This window comes from Equus asinus, chromosome 13 (genome assembly GCF_041296235.1).
Source record: "Equus asinus isolate D_3611 breed Donkey chromosome 13, EquAss-T2T_v2, whole genome shotgun sequence".
NCBI lineage: Eukaryota > Metazoa > Chordata > Mammalia > Perissodactyla > Equidae > Equus > Equus asinus.
The window spans coordinates 27,680,722-27,703,812 of NC_091802.1; the positions used below are offsets into that span (position 1 = coordinate 27,680,722).

Sequence of the window (23,091 nt, forward strand, 5' to 3'; positions counted from 1 at the left end):
AGGTCAAGCCTGTCAAAGCATGAGAGCTGGATTATGTGGGCCTTGGGAATGTTTTTTTGGATTCATTACCAGACACAGATGCCACATCTGTCCCAATGTGACATTTCTTACTTACACACTTCTTAGTTTTGAACTGAGTTTGAGATTTTACTTTTTCTTCCTTTGCAATTTTTAAGACAGTGGGACATTTTTAAAAAGCATTTTTAAAATTGCTTTTCATTTTAGAATTCACATAAAAATGAAAAAAGTACCTTATTTACAATTGAAGCCTTTAGAAAGTGACAAGGAAGCAGGACAGTCATTAAGTAAGTTTACATTCATTCTTCACTGAAGTGTGATAAACCATTACCATGGTTTTTAAATGGTTAAGGGCAGTCAGCACTGTCATTGGTAACATAAAATAAATTTTCTTCTTCTGATGTGTAGTCTCACTTGAGCAATGGCAAAGGGATTTTGTGCAATATAATTTAACACTGAGGAAGATTCTTTGGATTTTTATCAGCACAGTATTCTTAGAAAAAGGTTGTTTGAAAATTCCTAAGAATAAAAAAAGGTGAGAAAGATTTAGGAAAAGCATATCACTAACAATTATATTAATTTCCTAAAAAAATACTGCTGGTTGTAGTAATTTATTAAGGTTTATTAATTTATCACTACTTATTAATATACATATTTGTATATGTATGTTAGTCTACCAGAAAGCAACTCAACGGAGAATTATTGCACATAATGGTAACAATAAAACAAGTATACTATCATTAAAATCTATTATCTTCAGTACTGCTTCTCATAATAAACTCTATAGTTAGATGCAGTCATAAAGAATGCGACTGAGTGGCTTTTTAATTAGTATCTTAATTTGTTAACTTCTCGGTTATTGAAAATTGTACCTTTCTCTAAGAATGCCTTGAGAAAGAGGCTAGGTCAAGTTAATATAAAATAAACCACATTAAAAACAGTGTGGTGTGTTGCTATCAATGACCTTGGTCTAGGTACTAAATCTCTCTGGGCCTCAGTTACCTCATGTTTAATATAAGGGAAGTAGATGATTTGTAAAGTTCTGGCTTACTCGAAAATACTAAAACAGTAATAAACAATACAACAAACAAATCAAAGCAGTACCTAAATAGAAGTAGTTAGTCTTGATACTAGCTCAACACAAGGTTGACATAAGGGAAACCATATTGTAGCAAAGAAACCATATTGTAACTTTGAATGACTTCTGATTAACTAACCCACACAAGCTCTGTAGATTTTATGGACCCTCCCAGCTGCTATAAATTGATAACTTTATTCTTCTAAGTTCTTTGGGAACGTAATGACCACCAGGCAGAGAGTCTGTGCTGATTGCCATCATCAATGACAACTGGAGGATCAGGGTATAGGGGTATAGGGCATCTCTGCATATCCAGTAAAACAAACGACTATCAGGAACTGAGACAAGATGTCTGCCCCACCTGGAGATCAGATGGAGGTCCCACTGAGATTAGGTCTATTTTTCAGGGACTGTTAAAAATTTGGGTTGTGTATACTTCTTATCCTTCTGGTTGGACACGATTATAAATTGTGCTTTTAGATGTTCCAAAACTGTTGAGTAAGATACAAAATTCTAATAATACAGAAACGTCAACATGAAGCCGGGAACAAGAGAATATTTGCAGATGAGTGCTAAACAGTTTCATTCCTCTAACCCAGATCTATGCCCCACTTCAGCAGGAAGTAGCTAGATGGGTCGTCGCCTGAAATCCAAGAATGAGGAATATCAAAGAATAGGAGAGATTGAAACCGGCAAAGAGTTAGCCATTGATGATTAAATAGCTAGGAAGGGGTTTTTCCTTTCTGCAATTACTGATTATAGCTTTTAGCTGTTTAACCCACACATTGTTAACTGTGCTGTTTAGGCAATATGCTATCTGACTCCCACTAGGTTCCTACAGATAACATTTCCCCGGAGCCTAACTCACCATGGTAACGGGTATTTGAGGTGTTTTTCAGGAATTAGAACCCCTTGAGGGCTGGTTGAGACCACCAACTCATCAACTGGGCCCACGCAGATGTCCAATAGGTGACCTTTTGATGTCAAGAGGCTAAAAACTCCACCCTTGGATCATGCTCACACCACCATTTTGTGAGCACGCATCCTATAAAGAGGCATGGAGTCTCACTACGCTTGCGCACATCATCAATTACCTACCTCTCCCCACCTCCAATCACCTACCTCCACATTTCAGACCACCTTGTCCCCCCTCTCCCATAAATACCCCTGAGTCCCTATTTTCTGGGAAGTGGATTTGAGACTTATGCTCTCGCTTTCTCACACGGCTGCCTTGTGATTAAACTCTCTGCCCAATCTTCTTGTCTTGGTGTTCGGCTTTCTGGGCCGTGGGCAAAAACAAATCTGGTGCAGTAACAATCTCAAGATAGCGTGATTCAGTTCAGTTTGTGGAACTGAACAGTGCCATAAATTGGGTGCTTACCATTTTAAACCATGTATCACATGCAAGAGTGACAAAGACAACCAAGATCTTATTTTGTAAAAACGTATAAATCTGGTACAGAAGACAGAAGCAAAATAAGTAACAACACAGTGTTGAAAATACTATGTTGAAGTTATGTACTAGGGGGCCAAGAAAGTTAGATGAAATACACTTAATGAGTTGGGAGGACATGGTAAGTTTTCAGAAGAATAATAATGCCTTAGCTGAATTTCTCAGGATGAGCAGGAATTTGCCAGGTAAAGGAGAGGAAGGGAACTAAGCATGGGTGGAAGATCATTAGCAAAGGCAATGGATCTGAAACAGCACGGTCTGTTTTTAAAACTATTCTTAAGTATAAAGTTAGCAAAAGGTGGCAGGAATGAGTTTGGAGATGTTGACAAAGACCAGATCACAAAAAGCCAGGTCATGCACAAAAAGCATGTCTTCATGTGGAGTTTTGACTTGACTTTGTATATAGAAAGATTTTATTTTGTTTTTGTTTTTGCTGAGGAAGATTTGCCCTGAGCTAACATCTGCTGCCAATCTTCCTCTTTTTTTTTTTTTTTTTTTAAAGATTTTATTTTTTCCTTTTTCTCCCCAAAGCCCCCCGGTACATAGTTGTGTATTCTTCGTTGTGGGTTCCTCTAGTTGTGGCATGTGGGACGCTGCCTCAGCGTGGTCTGACGAGCAGTGCCATGTCCGCGCCCAGGATTCGAACCGACGAAACACTGGGCCGCCTGCAGCGGAGCGCATGAACTTAACCACTCGGCCACGAGGCCAGCCCAATCTTCCTCTTTTTTTATGCGAGCCACTGCCACAGCATGGCCACTGACAGACAAGTGGTGTAGGTCCACACCCAGAAACTGAACCTGGGCTGCCAAAGCAGAGAGCACCAAACCTAACCACTAGACCACCAGGCCTGGCCCAAAAGGTTTTAAACAGGTGAGTAAAATGGTTGGATTTGCATTTTAGATTGGCTAACTAGCAACAAAGTGGAAGGTGGACTTTAGAGGTAATATTGGTGGCAAAGTGACTAGTTAAGAACTATTACACCAGTCTAGAATACAGATTATGAGGATCTGAATTAACGTAATCACAGTGAAGATGGAAAGTAGGGGAGAGTTGAGCAATATAGCTCAACTCAAAAACTTGTATGACTTGCTAGTTTAAGATTTGGAGAACTACATGAATGATGGTGCTACAATCTAAAACAGGAAAAACAGGTTTCAAGAAAGAATTGTTTTTATAAATTGAGTTTGAGTGCTATGGGGCATCCAAGATGTTGAGCAGACAGCTGGATGATGGGTCAGGAATCATCAGCATATAGTTCAAGAGAGGATAAGATTATCTGGAGGAAGCATATCAACTGGGAAGGAAACTGGGCTGAGAAAAGAAGTGACATGGAAGTTTAGTCCAGTTACTGCTGGGTGAGGGGAGACAGAGGGAACTAGTTAGGAAAAATACATGAGCTGAAAAGCATGTTGAGAATCAAGTTAAGACTAGAAGCCATAACACTGTATGGGCACCAATCCACACTATTATACAACCTTCTTCAGTAGTGTTCAACTTTCTAGATATAGTAACAGCAAAGGCAGACTGCATTAAACTAAGTTTGGGGATTTTTCAGGACTGGGACAGTAGAATGACAAAGGTGGATAGGAGTTTGGGACATCAGCAAGAGAATATTCCCAGTGACTGACTATGAAGTCCAAACTTGCAAGGAAGGAAGTGAAGATTGAAGAAGGCTAATAAACGGGCAGAAAACTGAGGGAGTAGGTACAGAAGGAGGAATGGAGTAAAAGCTGGAAGGACAGAAGATCAGAAAGGTGATCAGAGAGAGGGATATTAGTGTTCAAAGTTGTATGAGTGAGTAAGTTTTAGGGTATAGTCAATGGAAGTGGGTGGATGAAATGGAGGTGAAATCATGAGAGCTGAAGTCAAGAAACTGATGCTTTGGTAGTAGCTAAGTTGGTAAGGTGTTAAGAATCCGGAATTTGAAGTTATGACACCTGGATACTAGTTCTGGCTCTAATTCACTAGTTAGCTATGCTACCTAAGGCAATGTTAAATTTTTTGGGTTGTTTTGAGAAGATTCCTTTTACTCATCGAAAAATATTTACTAAGCACCTATTATGTGTCAAGCAGTATTCAATGCTCTAGGACTATTTCTGCCCTCAAAGAGCTTATACTCCTTAATGGATGTGAATATATCTTTGTTTATATTATTAAAATATTGCTAGATGATTCTGGAAAGTACTCCTCTGGAAAAAAGTAAGATAATGAGCCTTGCTTTCAGAATTCCAAGACTAGATCTTTCCCAAAGAGATTTTAGGAAACAAAGGTGGATTAAAATCAATATGAAAGTACAAAATACATCACAACAGTGGAAAGATGGGGCCGGCCCAGTGGCACAGCACTTAAGTGCACACGTTCTGCTCCAGTGGCCCAGGGTTTGCTGGTTCGGATCCCAGGTGCAGACGTGGCACCACTTGGCAAGCCATGCTGTGGTAGGCGTCCCACATATAAAGTAGAGGAAGACGGGCACGGATGTTAGCTCAGGGCCAGTCTTCCTCAGCAAAAAGAGGTGGATTGGCAGCAGATGTTAGCTCAGGGCTAATCTTCCTCAAAAAAACAAAAACAAAAACAAAACAGTAGAGCACTGTGACCTTGATTGTGGTCTCATTACATTCCATTTTTTCATTTATAAAATGAGGATAATACCACCTGTGTTGCTAACTTTGGCAGGCTATTTTGAGAACGAAATGAGCTAATGGTTATGAAAGCTCTATGATACACTACATGTTATACATTAAAGTATAACAGAAGTACTTGCTATGTTCTTGTTTTGTTCCCTTTAGATAGGTTAACGCTCAATAATCCAGAGTAGAGAGGCTAAAGGATCTGAAGATGGAAACATGAAGAAAAATCGCATATCTTAAATTTCTTCAAGAACATATTTCAAAATTATAAGCATTTTATCACTAAAAAATTAAAGAGGGGCTGGGCTGGTGGTGTAGTGCTTAAGTTTGCACGTTCCGCTTTGGTGGCCCAGGGTTCACAGGTTCGGATCCCGGGTGTGAACCTACATACCGCTCATCAAGCAATGCTATGGTGGCATTCCATGTACAAAACAGAGGAAGACTGGCACAGATCTTAGCTCAGCGACAATCTTCCTCAAGCAAAAAGAGGAAGATTGGCAACAGATGTTAGCTCAGGGCCAACCTTCCTTACCAAAAAAAAAAAAAAAAAAAGACATTAAAGAAAATCTGTTAAGGGGGCCGGCCCTGTGGTGGAGTGGTTAAGTTTGCGTGCTGTGCTTCAGCGGCCCAGGGTTTTGCCGGTTTGGATCCTGGGCACAGACATGGTACTGCTCATCAGGCCATGCTGAGGTGGCATCCCACATGCGACAACTAGAAGGACCCACAACTAAAATATACAACTATGTACTGGGGGGATTTGGGGAGAAAAAGCAATTAAAAAAAAAGACTGGCAACAGTTGTTAGCTCAGGTGTCAATCTTTAAAAAAAAAAAAAAAAGAAAGAAAATCTGTTAAGATGCTTCCTGTGCTAAACAATTCTGCTTACAGATCTTCTAACCAGAATCATAATTGTGCATACCACTATGCATATACTCAACAAACACTGCTGTGTGCTTCGCCTCTATTACAACTCTTATTACACTGCTCCACAAGTATTTACTTTTATGTGAATTAGGCTATAAGTTCCTGATGGATATGATCCTTCTCTTACTCATCTTTGGTATCCCTAGAGCATGGCACAGTTCTTAATGCAAAGCAGGCTCTCAAAATATGTCAGATGAATGAGTGGATGGATGAATAAATGCTAGATAATATGGGAAGCTGTCCTTATTCCCAGGGGGTCACAGTGTCCCAGGGAGACAGACTTCTACACAATTAATTGCAATATCATACAATAAATATTACACTGGGGCACAGGCAGGAAAAATTTTGTCCCAGGGTGGTAACGGGCTTGAAAGTCTTACAAACTTGCTGACATTTTGGCTAACCAATTAGTTAATATGAAACTCAATTCATATTTTAGAATCCAATTGTGTCAGAATAATACTGTCTACAGACATCTCAAAAGAATGTGCAAAAAGTCCAACATTCTTTATAGGTACAGTTGGTAAAAGTACACCATTTAAAAGAAAAGAGAAAAGACAATCTCTGGTCCACAACTGAAGTAACAGAAAGTGTGAAGTATTTAATGCTGTTAGGGCAATAAGAATGAAAATTTAGAAAATAGAAAGGTCACTAGAGTCTAGAAATTGGTCAAATGAAATAGGCATATATGAGAACCAAGTATATGATAAAGTCCTGATAGAAATAAATACGTTATGAATAGAATGCTCCATTCAATTCACTTAGTCGGTAAATATAATGTTGGGAATACAGAAATAACACAGACCCCCCCCCCCAAAAAATTCCCAGCTCTATGGATCTTACATAGAATGTTCTCAATAAAATTTAGGGATTTCAGTGTTTCTTTGATAAAACTTTTTTTGTTGTTTGCAATGTGCACACATTTTAAGATATAAAAATAAAATGGAAAAAATGGAAAATAAATTTTCACAATATTTAAGTTCCGCTAGTAAAAGAATAACTACATATAATTGTTTTTAAAAGAAGCTAAAAAAAAAAAAAAAAGAAGCTCAGAGTGCTTTTCAGCACATGAATCAAATTCTAATAGGTGTATTTGTCCTTTTGAAGGTACAATTTCAGGATACTGAGATAATTTTACTAGATTATTGTTTCAGTTTCCTAAGAACTAATACTTGGACAGTGCTTCAGAATTTATAAAGCACTTTCACATATTGCATATCATCTCATTTAATCCTCAAAATAATTTTCTTGGGTAGATATTGCTCACTTTTTCCCCCCAGAAAACAAAGCTGAGGTCCAAGGAGGTAAAATTATATGACCAAGACCACTCAGTAAGAAGCAGGGCCAAAACTCATTCCTTTGACCCAAAATTCTATCTTTCTCCCTGCCTGATGTAAAAAAAAGCTTTTATGCACTCTACTGCATTTGATACTCATAACGTTTGATCTATTTCTTAAGAAATTATTATTTATCTCCATTTTAAGATGAAAAAACAGAAGTTCAGGGAAATAATTACCTCAAAGTAAGTCAGTAGGTGGATCTGGAACATGCTTCCAAGTCTAAGGTAATGAAGTTCACGTATGCTGCCAATCAGCTTTAAAGACTGAAATATGGAAATATCAATACATCAATCTACTTTATTTTAACTTAGATTAGCCTATACTAAGGATGGCACAAAGTAATTTTTTATATTTCCTACCTCCTTCTGCTTTAGGTAATAATTTAGCTCCACAAGCAATACAATAAAGCCCTGACTGGCAAGGCAGATTACTTGGGTCCTTTTACAAGATAAAAAGATCAATGTTTGAAAAGATGGTTAATATTTAAATATGAATACCATAACACTAGTTTGAAAAAAGGGGAAAATATACCAAGATGATACTGGATCCAAAATAATAACAATCAATATTTAATATCTTTAAATCTTTTCAACTATGTATGACTCATATAAAAAAGATAGACACCTAACTTAGTTTACATAAATGATATGCCACTTGTACAACTTAGTATTTTATAATAGCACGGAGCCAAATGAGACATTTTAATATTGAGTTTTGTAAATTTTGATGTAAACTAATTTCATGTGAAGTGATGAAACTTTTTGGAAAAGCATACGAAAATCAAAATCATATAGACTGCTTAAAAAAGGAAGATCAAGATAAAAAATATGAAGTATTAGAAGAGTACTAAAAATACCTACTTGATTATGCCTTGTTAACAAATATTCCTTTTAGTCAGTATTTAACATTAGATTTTCAAAGGTTAATTTCTGGGAATAGTAAGTTTCATATAGCTTTTGTTTTCTTTCCAATATATTGAAGCTTGTTTATTACAGAGTGGAATTTGGTATAAGATGGGTTGTTTTGGACCTTATCCAAGAGTTTAGTTACTCAAAGCACTTCATTATAAGGTGGTTTCACCAATAAGGTGATCTACTGGCTTAGATCCCATGGATATTATAACAAGGCTCCATTGTAAAGTACAGGAAGCTGGGCAGCTAATGGTTCTATCAAATGAAACCTTAAGAAACAAAATTCTTTTTTTTTTCCAGTGGACATGAAAATCGTTTAAGGCTAGAAAATCATAAGCCTAGGTCATCTGTCTAAATTTCCATTTCCTGAAGTGACGTTCTTTATGATATGTTTAATAGCTGCACAGATACTTTATGTTGTGGTTTTACTTCCATAGACATTCATTGTCTGATGTGGTCTTAAATTTATTTTTTATTATGAAAAAGGTCAGTACTAATACTGCCTTTCTATTTACAAAAGACTGACTGCATTTGTCTATGGAAACAGACAAGAAACTACTAAGAATTCATTAATTTTAAAGTAAAATCTGAGGTAAAAAAGAGCAGGAGCAACAATAATTGTGTGGTAATCAAATATCAAAAAAATGCTATCACTTAGAGATTAAATGACTACAATAACCAGTCTTTCAAGTGATTTGACAACTAGGCACTTTGATTTCATAAAGTTTTATAAAGAATGCTAAAGAATTAAATATTTTGAAGATGCTTTACTATGGGAGAATAATGTGACAGTCATATTGCAGAAAGATATGGGAAACTTTTCAAAGAATGGCACCTGAGCTAACGACTGTTGCCAATCTTTTTTTTCTTTTTCTTCTCCTCAAAGCTCCCCAGTACATAGTTGTATATTCTGGTTGTGAGCACTTCTGCTTATGCTATGTGGGACGCCACCTCAACATAGCCTGACGAGCGGTGCCATGTCCGTGCCTGGCATCCGAACCGGCGAAACCCCAGGGCCACTGAAGCGGAGCGCGCGAACTTAACTTCTCGGCCACTGGTCCAGCCCCTGGGAAAGACTTTTTAAAGAATTAATGTCTTGAATAGAAAGATCATAAGAATAAAAACAAAGCCTTGTGAACTTAGAAACAATACCAATTAAAAACCATGTAATAACTAAATGAATAGTAGAAGCATGGTAAGAGTTGTCATGAATTTGCAAAATAATTATAAAAAGTTTTAAATGATTCATCTAAATTGCAAACGTCAAGTTGTGAAACATCTGCTCTTTACACTGTACCTTTCTTCTACGAGTAAGCCCTTTCTCCAACTGGTAGTTTTCCTAGTTTGTGGCCTGTGTGCTTTATATACTTTCGGCCCTTAAGTAAATTCAGTATTACATAATTAGTTCATATGCATTGAAGGGGTAATGTAAATTAGCTGATAAACAATTTCTATCTTATTTATAGATCTCAAAAGCCTTAAAAAAATAAGGTAGCCAAATAACTCTTCCTTCCTACTGTATAAAGATTTTTTTATTGTTGGTTTATTTATCTATCTATCTATCTATCATTATTGAGGAATGGTTCATATAAAGCAAGGGTGTACTCCAGACATATGATTGACTTAACAACTATTAATTGAGGACTTACCGTGTGCCGGATACTCTAAACTGCTTTTTACATGTTTTAACTTATTTAACTCTCTAAAACATCTCTTTAAAAAGCATGTTAGCACTAATGAAAATGTTCCACCTCCTCCTCTATTATAAAGAGTAATATTATCCTGGTCAAAGTTATGATCTGAGGGGACTATATACCTGTTTCAACAGTGATATCATGTACAAGATCTTTGGAATACCTCTTAGAATTACTAAAAGCTTGTGGCACATCTCTACATATATTCTTAGTAATGGAAATTTTTAGCCTTGGGGAGAATTAGATTTCGGAAAGAATAAATCAAACCCAGGGAAAGGAGATGGTATTTGAGATCAAGTTTGGATAATAACACTAAGGTATGATTAAAAAGTATTGTGCTTGACTTTTCTCATGTAGTTTACCAATTCTTCTAAAGGCAATTTTAAGGGTCCAAAAATGTTTTGATTGCAGCACTGTTAAAATAAATATCTTGCTTCCCAAGTTACTATGCACGCATTCATACAATTATTCTCTAAAGGTTGATGAGTATCATTTCACCTTTTCTACAAAATGGTTTGCTTTATTTTAAGCATTTGGAACAAAAGCAAATAAAAATTGATTCAGAGTAAAATATCAACATATATTCGTTTAAATTACAGATTTTTAATGCCAAAAGGGATTTGCATGATTTTACAGTATTAAATTCTGCATTTCACAGATGAAACTAATTCTCCAAAAGGCATGATGACTGCCAAACATGACTTAGCAAATTAGAGGCAAAGCCAGGAATCAAACCCAAGTCTCTGGTCTTCCACCTGGTATTCTTTCTATATCCCATTACCCTTATCTGTGGATTAAAAACTATACCAGAGAGGAGAAATGGTTTCACTCTTTCAAAACAATTTAGAAATTATCTTCTAACCTAGTGTTTGTAACTTATTACTCACTGATCAACTAAGAAAAATATATAATATTAGGTGAGATCTAATATATCACAATCTATAAATGAATTCTTTAACTGGTAAATTATCAATTTAAATTTTTTTGAACTATGCTTAGAGTTGTAACATCCAATGCTATCGAAACCAGCTGTAATCAATCTAAATGCTATCAAAATAAAAGTAAACATATGCATATACAATAATTCATTTATCAAAATGAATATAAAAGATACTTGATTGCTGGGAATTTTGACTTTGAAAATAATAAACCACATCCACAACTTGAACAGCTCATAAAATTTCAATTTAAATCACTCAAAAGAAGACTAAACATCCATTGAATAACAGATGTTTCTTAGAAAAAGATCAGTGAATGTATTTTTGAAATGTCAGAGAAGAGAATATTTTATAACCATTTTTGATCAGAACTACAGTTTCATTCACAAAAACATAAACAGAGTCAAAATTTACAGAAAAGTTTACTGAACTCTAAGGGAACATTTTTCAGCTACAATTACATGTTTGGGTTTATTTATCAAATTTATATATGAAGTTTTCTATGTTAATGGTTGCATAATTAAAGCTTTTATGCTACAATATGTCACTTTTTTCCACAGTGATTACGAAGCTAAATAATTAGAATCGAAAATTTGGAGTCCTTCACTTTTTATAACTTTACATAAATTCACTTAAAACATGCTTGATTTGGTTTATAAAACAAAAATGTCAAACAATTTCAATGAAAAATGTATGCAGTTTTCTTCCTTAATTCTTAATTACTCACAAGTAGGCAATTTAATACAGGAATACATTTTTCAAGAAAACTTTGATTTCTAAAAAGAAACTCCTACCGATTTGAGGCAATATGTATAGTGAAATATGACTGAGGTGTGACTAGATTAGAGTGCTGTTAATATTTATGTATCAGTATGAAAACAATTGGGTGAAGAGGACTACAAAATACAAATATTTATGTGAAATTTAAAGTGCCCTAGGAAACTACATATCTTTCAGATTGATTAATTTTAAATTGCGTTTAGCTAAGGAAGACATTGAAGGAAAATATTTTGTATGAATCAAAACTTGAGAATAGTAAAACATATTTCTGAACATAAAATAGACTTTTAAAGAACTCTAATGATAATGAATTAAAGTGAAAATATATCTCAAATTAAAAAAATAACTATGCCACTTATCCAATGTATAAATTATCATTTACAATAGAGTTTAATAGAAGCATGATGGCATATTTTTATAGCTACAGTTAAGTATTACCTAACATCAGGGAACACATCTTTACTTTTGGAAGAGGATTGTTTAAAGTTCTTTATATCTGTTTCATGAGTTTTTCCCAGCTCCAATTCATTTATATGAGTTGTTTTTATGTTACTACCAACGTTATCAATTTTACTTTCTTTAATGTGCATGAGTCTACTCAACTTAGTGCCTGTACAATCCTCAGCTTTCATTTCTCTGACTGAATCCACTCCTGTCATAGTTCTAATTTCAGAGATCTTCAGCTAAAATGTAATTTGAATTATCAACCAATATACTTTCTCTATCAGTTCCAACTAATTAATTTTTTTCTTTATTTGTATCTACAGAATCATAAAGTTCAGGTGTAAAATAGATAGATTCATCTTCTGTTTCTGTTTCAAATGCTGTATTTGAAGTGGAAAGCTTAGCTTCTTCACTTACTAAAGACAATTCAATGTCTGGATCCGGAGCGTCTTCAGAGCAGAGCAGCTGTTTGGAATGATTATTTTTAAGAAGAGTAGCATCAGTCTTTGTTGATGGAAGAGTGGTTTCTGACTGAGAGCATGGTCCAAATGATGTGTTTACTGTCAGAGATGAGGGCTCACACTTATCAGTGAGTGGCAAAACAGTTTTATATTCCTTTTCTGTTTTGAAAGTAGAATTAGAAGCACAAGCCTCTGATGACCTGAACTCAGGTGTTACAGTCAGAATTTTACCAGTAAGATATTGTCCCAAAGAATTAAAGCTAGACCAGCTAACACTCTTTGTCTGTTTGTTGAAGGTTGGGCTTGTGGATCTGGAAATCACGATTTTTTCTGCTTTCACTGTCTGGGCAGACTCTTCCAATAACACTGAGTCATCTATGAATACAAAAATTTAAGAGTATTAACTTTCTGTTTCTAACTAACATAACTGTTATATTAAAATGATTTTCATTGGAAATACTGAAATAATTGTATAGGATACTTAATTTAGAGCCCACAACCAGTAGTAGCAGGACTTCCATCTTAGAATGTAAAGCACAAAATGTTAACTCTGAAAGGAATCTTAGGTTTCCAGTGATTTCTAGCCCAAGTCATAATGCTGTCTGCTAAACTATCAAACTTCATACCAGGGACCTCAGGAATGAAAGAGAAAAGGAAGGGTAAAGAGGAAGACAGCTGAGTAAAGAGGGAACAGGCTATAAAAATTTGCTTTAAAATCTACTAACCAGTGACTGAGAAAAACTGACCTAGACTAATTCCCTTAAGGAACCTTACAACCATAAAGACTAAGATATTTCCTTAAAGTTACAAACAGGTTAGAAATCAGACCCGAACTAGAACCTAGATTCCCTTATTACCAGTAGAATGGCCTTCAATTCACTAGGATAGAAGCATATACTACAAAGTAAATATTTAAAAACTAATATGTTAAACTACTATCATATATTAATTAAAATGATATCTAATGATATACACCAGAGTGTGTCAAACTTTTTCTATAACAGGCCAGACAGTAAACATTTTAAGGCTCTAAAAGTCATATTGTGTCTCCTCCAACTACTCAATTATGCTGTTCTAGTGCAATACATACAACTTACTCAACTCTGCTACTGTGTACAATATGTAAATGAATGGGCATGACTCTGTTGCAGTAAACTTTATTTACAAAAACAGAGAGCAGGCAGAATTTGGTCCAGACATAATAGTTTGCCAATCCCTGATATAGACCACCATATGCTAAAATATCATTTTTTACCATTTAGAAGAAATGACTCTCACTTCCTCAAACTAAGAAATTCATGTGAGAGAAGTTGTCTATAAATTAGATCAATCTTTAATATAGCCTTGAAAAACATCTGCCATTTGAATAGACTCTATTTATCATCTTATTACATATTTACAACCCACCCTGGAGGGATAGGTAAGCAAATATTCCTTTTTCTATTAAGACTCAAAAAAGTTAAGGGACTTACCCATGGTCACAAAGCTAGTTAGTGGCAAAGCTTGTTAATGGAAAGCCAGAAAATATGCTCAGATCGCCTCACAAGTTTGTTCCCATTCCAATACACCATACTATTTCATTATTTTATGATAACACCTTCTATTACAAACCAACATATTTAAGGAAATTAATCTATAGTATAATAAATATCATTTCACTAAATAAAAATGAAAGACTTCTCTACCAAACATAAATGGGCAGAATTTTTCATACTTTTCTCATTTCTGGAGATAACGCTGCCTGGTAGCGATGGACTTTCAGTTATCATTTTAGGACACTGTAGTTCTTGCACACACATTTTTGCTTCATCTTCCCTAGGACTTTCTGGTGATAGATGGCTTGCTGCTTCCAATAAATAAGTTGAGGTATTGTCCTTCAAACAGGCCACTTCAAACGTAGACCCACTGTCCTGTATAGACTTTCTGTCCTCTTTGGATACAGCAACGACCTTTTGGTGCTTTTTGGAAAATTCAGCCAAGGACTCCAGTGCACTTTCAAAGGTAGAATGGTGCTGAATCTGCTGCCGTACCCATTTAGAAAGTCCTAAGGAAAAAAGTAAACCCAGAGAAGAAACTTTGGTTATTTAGTTATTAAGATATTATGTATTAAAAAAAACAGATATTTTTTCTAATCAAGTAATCTACTTTGAATTTAGAATATAGGCATACTTCAGAGATTATGTGTGTTTGGTTCCAGATCATGGTAATAAAGCAAATATTGCAATAAAGCAAGTCACACAAATTTTTTGGTTTTCTAGTGCATATAAAAGTTATGTTTACATGGGGCCGGCCCCGTGGCCAAATGGTTAAGTTTGTGCGCTCCACTGCAATGGCCCAGTGTTTTGTCGATTTGAATCCTGGGTGCAGACATGGTACTGCTGATCAAGCCATGCTGAGGTGGCATCCCACATGCCACAACTAGAAGGACCCACAACTAAGAATATACAACTATGTACCTGGGGGCTTTGGGGAGAAAAAGGAAAAAAATAAAATCTTAAAAAAAGTTATGCTTACGTTATACTGTAGTCTCTTAAGTGTGCAATAGCATTATGTCTGAAAAAATAATGTATATACCTTAGTTAAAAAATACTTTCTTGCTAAAAAATGCTAACCATCATCTGAGCCTTCAGTGAATTGTAATCTTTTTGCTGTAGAAGATCTTGCCTCGATATTGATGGCTGCTGACTGATCAGGGTGGGAGTTGCTGAAAGTTGGGATAGCTGTGGCCATTTCTTAAAAGAAGACAACAATGAAGTTTGCCGCATTGATTGACTCTTCCTTTCACAAATGATTTCTCTGTAGCATGCGATGCTGTTTGATAGCATTTACACACAGTAGAACTTCTTTCAAAATTGGAGTCAATCCTCTCAAATTCTGGTGCTACTTTATCAACCTAGTTTACATAATACTCTAAAGCCTTTGTTGTCATTTCAACAATCTTCACAGCATCTTTACTAGGAGTAGATTCCATCTCAAGAAATCACTTCCTTTGCTCATCCATAAGAAGCAACTCTTTATCTGTTAAAGTTTTATCATGAGATTGCAGCCATTCAGTCAAATCATCAGGCTCCACTTCTGATTTTAGTTTTCTTTCTACTTCCACCACATCTCCAGTTACTTCCTCCACTGAAGTCTTGAACCCTGCAAAGTCATCCATGAGAGTTGGAATCAACTTCTTCCAAACTCCCACTAATGTTGATACTTTGACCTCTTCCCATGAATCACGAATATTCTTAATGTCATCTAGAATGGTGACTCCTTTCCAAAAGGTTTTCAATTTCCTTTGCGCAGATCTATCAGAGGAATCACTATCTATGGCAGCTTTGCCTTACAAAATGTATTTCTTAAATAACAAGATGTGAAAGTCGAAATTACTCATTGATCCATGGAATGCAGAATGGATGTTGTGTTACCAGGCATGAAAACAACATTAATCTCGTTATCTCTATCAGAACTCTTGAGTAACCAGGTGCATTGTAAATGGGCAGTAATATTTTGAAAGGAATCTTTTTTTCTGAGCAGTATGTCTCAACAATGGGCCTAAAATATTCAGTAAACCCTGTTGTAAACATATGCGCCGTCATTCAGGCTTTGTTATTCCATTTACAGAATACAGGCAGAGTAGATTCAGCATAGTTCGTAAGGACTGTAGGATTTCTGGAATGGTAAACAAGCATTGGCTTCAACTTAAAGTCACTAGCTGCATGAGTCCCTAACAAGACAGTCAGCCTATCATTTGAAGCTTTGAGGCCAGGCATTGACTTCTTCTCTCTAGCTCTGAAGGTCCTAGATGGCATTTTCTTCCAATACAAGGATGTTTTGTCTGCATTGGAAATCTGTTGTTTAGTGTAGCCACTTTCATTAATCATCCTGGCTGGAACACCTGGATAACTTGCTGCAGCTTCTATATCAGCACTTGCTGCTTCACCTTGCACTTTCATGTTATGGAGATGGCTTCTTTCTTGAAGCCTCATGAACCAACCTCTACTCACTTCAAACTTTTCTTCTGCAGCTTCCTCACCTCTCTCAGCCTTCAAAGAATTGAAGAGCATTAGGGCTGTGCTGTGGATTAGGTTTTGGCTTAAGGGAACATTGTGGCTGGTTTGATCTTCTATCCAGAACGCTAAAAGTTTCTACATATATCAGCAATAAGGTTGTTTCACTTTCTTATCATTGATGTGTTCGCTGGAGTAGCACTTTTAATTTCTCTCAAGAACTCTTCCTTTGTATTCACAACTTGGCTGACTGGTACAAGAGGCCTAGCTTTTGGCCTATCTCGGCTTTCGACATGCTTTCCTCACTAAGCTTAATCATTTCTAGCTTTTGATTTAGAGTGAGAGACATGTAACTCTTCCTTTCACTTAAACACTTAGAGCCATTGTAGGGTTATTAGTCATCCTATTGTTTCAATATTGTTGTGTCTCAGGGAATAGGGAAGCCCAAGAAGACGGAGAGATGAAGGAACGGCTGGTCAGTGGAGCAGTCAGAACACACAACATTTATCAATTAAGTTCACTGTCTTATATGGGTGTGGTTCTCGGCACCCCAAAACAATTAAAATAACATCAAAGATCACTGATCACAGATCACCATAACAAATATAATAATAACGAAAAAGTTTGAAATATTGCGAGAATTACCAAAACGTGACACAGAGATACAAACTGAGCAAATACTATCAGAAAACTGGTGCCAACAGACTTGTTCGATGCAGGATTGCCACAAACCTTCAATCCGAAAAAATGCAGTATCTGTGAAGTGCAATAAAGTAAAGCACAACAAAATGAGGTATGCCTGTATACAGAATGGTTCTCAATATGCTTCCTGTCTTTTTACCTTCATATGTAAATATGCTCATTGTATCTGTAACATTTCCCTTTATATGAAGCGATTGTCAACTGGAGGGAAGAAGGAGACAGTGGGAGTATAGTGGGGGAGGGGAAATGTATTATTTGCCAGTTCAGCATGATTGGGGAATAAGACCAATTTAATCTCATCATGATTGCCCACAAAAGTTGCCTACCTTTTAATTGTAGGGAAACTAGGAGTTGTAAGCAATATAATCTTCCACTCTAACTTTTAAAATTTGACTCCTTTTGTAAAAGTAAATTCAAGATTCCAGTCTCATAGGTTTCTTTGTTCCCCTACTCCCCCAATTCCAAATAGATCTTAAAATATTCTGGGGGCGAGGTTTGAAAGGAATAACACTGTTTTATGGGCAAATCATGTCCTTTTTGAATATTTATTATATAATTATTTTTTAATATACAACTAGGTTGTAAGGGAAAAGATTTGACCTGTGACATGCTAAAGCTGCATAAAAATGAACCATTTAAGAATATAAGGTGTTTTGTAGTATGACTCACTTCAGAATAAAATTCAAAATCAGATATTTGGATTTTTAGAATATAACTATTCTCTACTGATGCTACTAAAACTATGATCATCTTCTGGAGTAGTTAAAAAAGTCACTATAATATTTTAAGTTCACAGAAAGATAAGGCAGGGAGGCTTCAAGCAACTTGAACTACTATACTTTCATTTCAAATACATTGTTTTAGTTAGTTTTTTTAAATGGAGTTTTTCTATCAATCGATATTCAGGCAAATTGAATTTAAACAAAAATTAGTCATCAAAAAGAACGTGTATGTTGTTGTGCTATTAATGCTTAATTAAACATTTCATACGAGTCTGAGAAAAAAATAAATAAAAACCATACAGAAATAATGAAAAATACTTAATTCAAAGAATCTCTCAACAAATCTGAACTATGAGATAAAAATTTAAGTTCTAGATTTTAAAATAAGACAAAAATTTAAATACACATTTTCTTTAAAGTTCTTTATTTTTGTTTGCTTGGGCAAAATAATTACATGAAATAAACATATGAAATTTTCCAAAATTGAAAAATTTTAGTATTATAGTTACCTCTTTCATTTTGAACTTTTGTAATCAAAGAAGGCCTATTCAGTATAAAACGTCAGTTTGCTTTTTTGAAAACCTGAAAGAATCTGAGCTCCACCTGCTGACTAAACATAAGCACTTAACATTTTGCTTTCCTTTATGTCTTGATCTAAGCACAATGGCTTGCTTTACATGGAAAGAGAAGAAAAGACTAATAAAGCAGCATTTGTGCTTTAATCCAGATGGACATGTTTGAATATCAAACCAAATATAGCAACTAGGCTCTGAAATGGAAAAAGTAGAATCCATACCCATACACAGCTAATCTGAAACAAATATAAAATTTCGCATCTACCCCTTATAGTATGGCATGAATTTTTTAGTTTATACTTTATTAAGATAAAGAATTTAATACAGAACTTAAGAACTTTATTACAGATAATAAAAAGATGCAAGTATTTCCAACAGTTCTTCAATAACAGATGGATTCCTGGATTCCTGGTATTGACTTTAAAGGGACCATGCTACTGCTGGATAAAAACTATATACACACAATATTTGTTCATTTGAGTGAGGAAAAAATGACCATCTAGTTGATCTTGCAGCATACAACGGTGCTTTGTTTTTCCTTTTAGAAAATACTAGCTCTAACATAAACTCTGTAACAACTGAAGCATTTCAAAACAAACACACACAACAACAAACCTCAACATAACCCAGAATGAAATAATAAAGAATCTTAAGCAGCCAAAGGAGATGTGCATGTGTGCTTAAATGTAAAAACTTAATATTTCTTGAAAATTCATTTCTGTGGAACACCTTTTTCTCTGACAATTGTAAATAAATTATTACTATGTTATTGAATCAAATCTGACATTCTATGACATTGAAGGACCCTAATTGATTAATACTATGTTGGTACTAACCAGATTCTCCTCTACAAAGATTTTTTTCTAAATGCATAAGCATTAAAAGGCTAGATTTCCAGTCAATGTGAAATTTTCCATGTTTGATCTAGTAATCCAAATTCTCTGTCCAATTCTTCGTCTTTAAAATACCAAACATTGTTACTAATTCTTACTGTAAGCCCAGCTGAGAATCTTACCAGATATATATCGATTTGGGTTACTCCTGAAGCGATCATCCACTAGAATAAGAGCTCCCCAATCATTTTTGTGTCGAATACACCTAAAAAATAGGGAGAAAATCAAATAAACATAGCTTTGAAAATATAAGCCAAATTTCTAGTGGGACAGACAAAAGACTGAAAAAACCAATGCATCAGTTATATATTCCTTTAATCAAAGTCGTTTATATGAGCAGGGTTATAGAAACTATTCAATACAATGTACTAAAGTAGTTGTATAAAAAAAAATCCTCTACTTTTGCCAACTACTGATAACTAATATCCAAAAATGTTACATGTATTCTATTTTGAAAGTCAAGAAAACGATAGAAAATATTTTCCAAAACCTTCCTTAGCCACACAGACTATTTTTAAGTATTACACTGGTTGTAGATTTGCTATAGATGATCTTCTAGTTTAATGAGTTTTTATCATGAATGAATGCTTAATTTTGTAAAAAAAAAACTTTTTTGCACTAATTGATATGATCATGTAGTTTTTCTTCTGCAGACTGTTAATATGGTCCATTACACTGGTAAAATTTCAAATATTGAGCCAGCTTTTTTTTTTTTTTTGAGGAAGATTAGCCCTGAGCTAACATCTGCTGCCAATTCTCCTCTTTTTGCAGAGGAAGGCTGGTCCTGAGCTGACATCCATTCCCATCCTCCTCTACTTTATATGTGGGATGCCTGCCACAGCATGGCTTGACAAGCAATGCCATATCCGCACCTGAGATCTGAATCAGCAAACCCCAGGCCACAGAAGCAGAATGTGTGCACTTAACCGCTGCGCCACCAAGCCGGCCCCTGAGCCAGCTTTTTATTCCTAGGCTAACCACACATGGTCATGATGTACTATTCTTTTTATAGTTTGTTGGATTTGATTTGTTAAAACTTATTTTAAAAAACTGGGTACAATTCAGTGGTTTTTACTATATTTACAAGGTTGTGCAACCTATACCACTATCTATTACTGAACATTTTTATCTCGCCCAAAAGAAACCCAGTGCCCATTAATCACTCCAAATTACTCCAATTATTCCCCCTCACCCCTGATAACCACTAATCTACTTTCTGTCTTCATACATTTGCCTATTTGGACATTTCATGTAACTGGAATCATACAGTATGTGGCATTTTGTGTCTGGCTTCTTTCACTTAGCATGATGTTTTCAAGGTTACTTGTATTGTGTATCAGTACTTCCTTCCTTTTCATGGTGGAATAATATTCCACTGTGTGGCTATATGGCACATCTTGTTTATCCATTCATAAGTTAATGGGCATTTGGGTTATTTCCAACTTTTGACTATTATGAATAATCCTGCTATGAACATTTGAGTACAAATTTTTGTAGAAATACATGTTTTTTATTCTCTGGGGTATACATCTAAGACTGGAATTGCTAGATTATATGATAACTCTATAACTTTTTGAGGAACTGTCACATTTTTTTCCAAAGCAGTTGCACAACTCTACATTCCCACCAGCTAGATATGACATTTCCAATTTCTCCATATCCTCATCAACATTTGTTATTGTCCATCATTTTCATTATATTTACTCTAGGAGGTGTGAAGTGGTATTTCACTGTGGTTTTGATTTGCATTTCCCTAATGACTAATAATGTTGAGCATCTTTTCATGTGCATACTGGCCACTTGTGTATCTTTTTTAGAGAAATGTCTATTCAAATTATTGGTCGACTTTTAAGTTGTATTACTTGTCTTTTTATTGTTGAATAATAAGAGTTCTTTATATACCCTGGATACTAGACCCTTATCAGACACATGATTTGCAAATATTTTCTCCCATGTGTGAGCTCTTTTCCATTTCTTAATAATGTCCTTTGAAAAACAAAAGTTTCGTTTTCATTCATCACAAGGTATTTCCTAATTTCCCTTGTGATTTCTTCTTTGATCCACTGGTCAAGGGTGTGCTGTTTAATTTCCACATAGTTATGAGTTTTCCATTTTTCTTTCTATTATTGACTTCTAGTTTTATTCCACTGTGATCAGAAAAGATACTTTCTATGATTTTAACCATTTAAAATTTACTGAGACTTATTTTGTGGCCTAACATATGGTCTATCCTGAAGGATGTGCCATGCGCACTTGAGAAGAATGTGTATTCTGTTGTTAAGGGTGGAGTGTGGTAGATTATCTGTGAGGTTTGTAATTGTTGGTTTATAGTGTTCAAGATTTAGATTTTCTTTTTAATTAGTCTATCCGTTATTCAAAGTGGGATATTAAAGTCTCTAAATGTAACTGCTGAATTGTTTATTTTTGCTACATGTGATTTGGGATCCTTTTGTTAGTTGCATATATGTTTACAGATATTACATATTCTTGATGGAGTGACAATTTAATCATTATAAAATATTTAAGTGTTTCTCTTGCAGGGAGCACATAGTTGGATCATGTTTTTATTTATTTATTTATTTTTTTTTTTATTAATGTTATGATAGATTACAACCTTTTGAGATTTCAGTTGTACATTTTTGTTAGTCATATTGTGGGTACACCACTTCCCCCTCCGTACCCTCCCCCCACCCCCCCTTTTCCCTGGTACCCACCGATCAGGATCATGTTTTTTTTTTTTTTTTTTTTTAACTCATTTTGCCAATCTTTGTCTTTTGATTGGAGTTCTTAATCCACTTACACTTAATGTACTTACTGATAAGGTAGGAACTACTTAGCTATTTCATAAATACCCACTTTACTATTGTTTTCTCTGTCTTATTCTTTTTGTCCCACTGTTTCTCCATTACTGCCTTCTTCTGTGTGCAATAAATTTTTTTATGTTAATTAACTTGCAATTTCTCATTATTTTGAGTTATTTTATTAGTGGTTGCTTTGAGGATTATAATAAACACCTTAACTTACAACAATCTAGTTTGGATTAACACTACCTTAATTTCAAAAGTATACAAAAACTTTGCTCTTGTCTACTTACAAACTAGCCCTTGGCTTGTGTTTAGAAACTTAGATTTCAGGAGGGTTCTGATCATTGACTAATAAGAGAGGCTCACTGTGTCTAAAATGTTTGTGCAAACAATATAGTTAATGCTGAACACCTGCTTTGCTTCTGAGAGTCCGGACTTTTGGGAAGTGTTAGACAGAGGCTGCCTATGTGACCAGCCCCAAATAAAAACACTGGCTGCTGAGTCTTTAATGAGCTCCTCTGATTGGCGATATTTCACATGTGTTACCACAACTCATTGCTGGAGAATTAAGTGTGTCTTGTGTGACACCACTAGGAGGGGACCCTTGGAAGCTTGTGCCTGGTTTCCCCTTCACTTTGCAATGTGCCTATTCTCTTTGCTGATTTTGTTTGGTATACTTCCACTGAATAAATCCTAGGTGTTAGGGCTGGCCCAGTGGTGTAGTGGTTAAGTT

At 35.2% G+C, this 23,091-nt stretch overlaps 1 protein-coding gene and 1 long non-coding RNA gene across 4 annotated transcripts in view; both read right to left on the bottom strand.

The window, feature by feature from the left end:
• Positions 1-402: 402 nt before the first annotated feature.
• On the bottom strand, positions 403-9,323 carry LOC139040034 (uncharacterized). The gene is made up of 3 exons (XR_011493727.1): positions 9,186-9,323; positions 7,616-7,702; positions 403-537 (listed from the first exon to the last, which is right to left on the bottom strand). It is a non-coding gene; the product is annotated as an uncharacterized lncRNA (long non-coding RNA).
• Positions 9,324-10,533: 1,210 nt separating this feature from the next.
• BRIP1 (BRCA1 interacting DNA helicase 1) overlaps positions 10,534-23,091 on the bottom strand; it is a 187,333-nt gene continuing 174,775 nt past the window's right edge. Inside the window, exons 18-20 of one of the 3 annotated variants that reach the window (XM_014856951.3) lie at positions 19,677-19,759; positions 14,382-14,711; positions 10,534-13,042 (exon numbers count right to left, since the gene is read on the bottom strand). In XM_014856951.3, the coding sequence (XP_014712437.1) occupies positions 12,501-13,042; positions 14,382-14,711; positions 19,677-19,759 (955 nt within the window). In that variant the 3' untranslated portion in view covers positions 10,534-12,500. The remainder of the gene's footprint in view (positions 13,043-14,381; positions 14,712-19,676; positions 19,760-23,091) is intronic. The other 2 variants (XM_070482865.1, XR_011493726.1) reach the window with 2 other exon arrangements.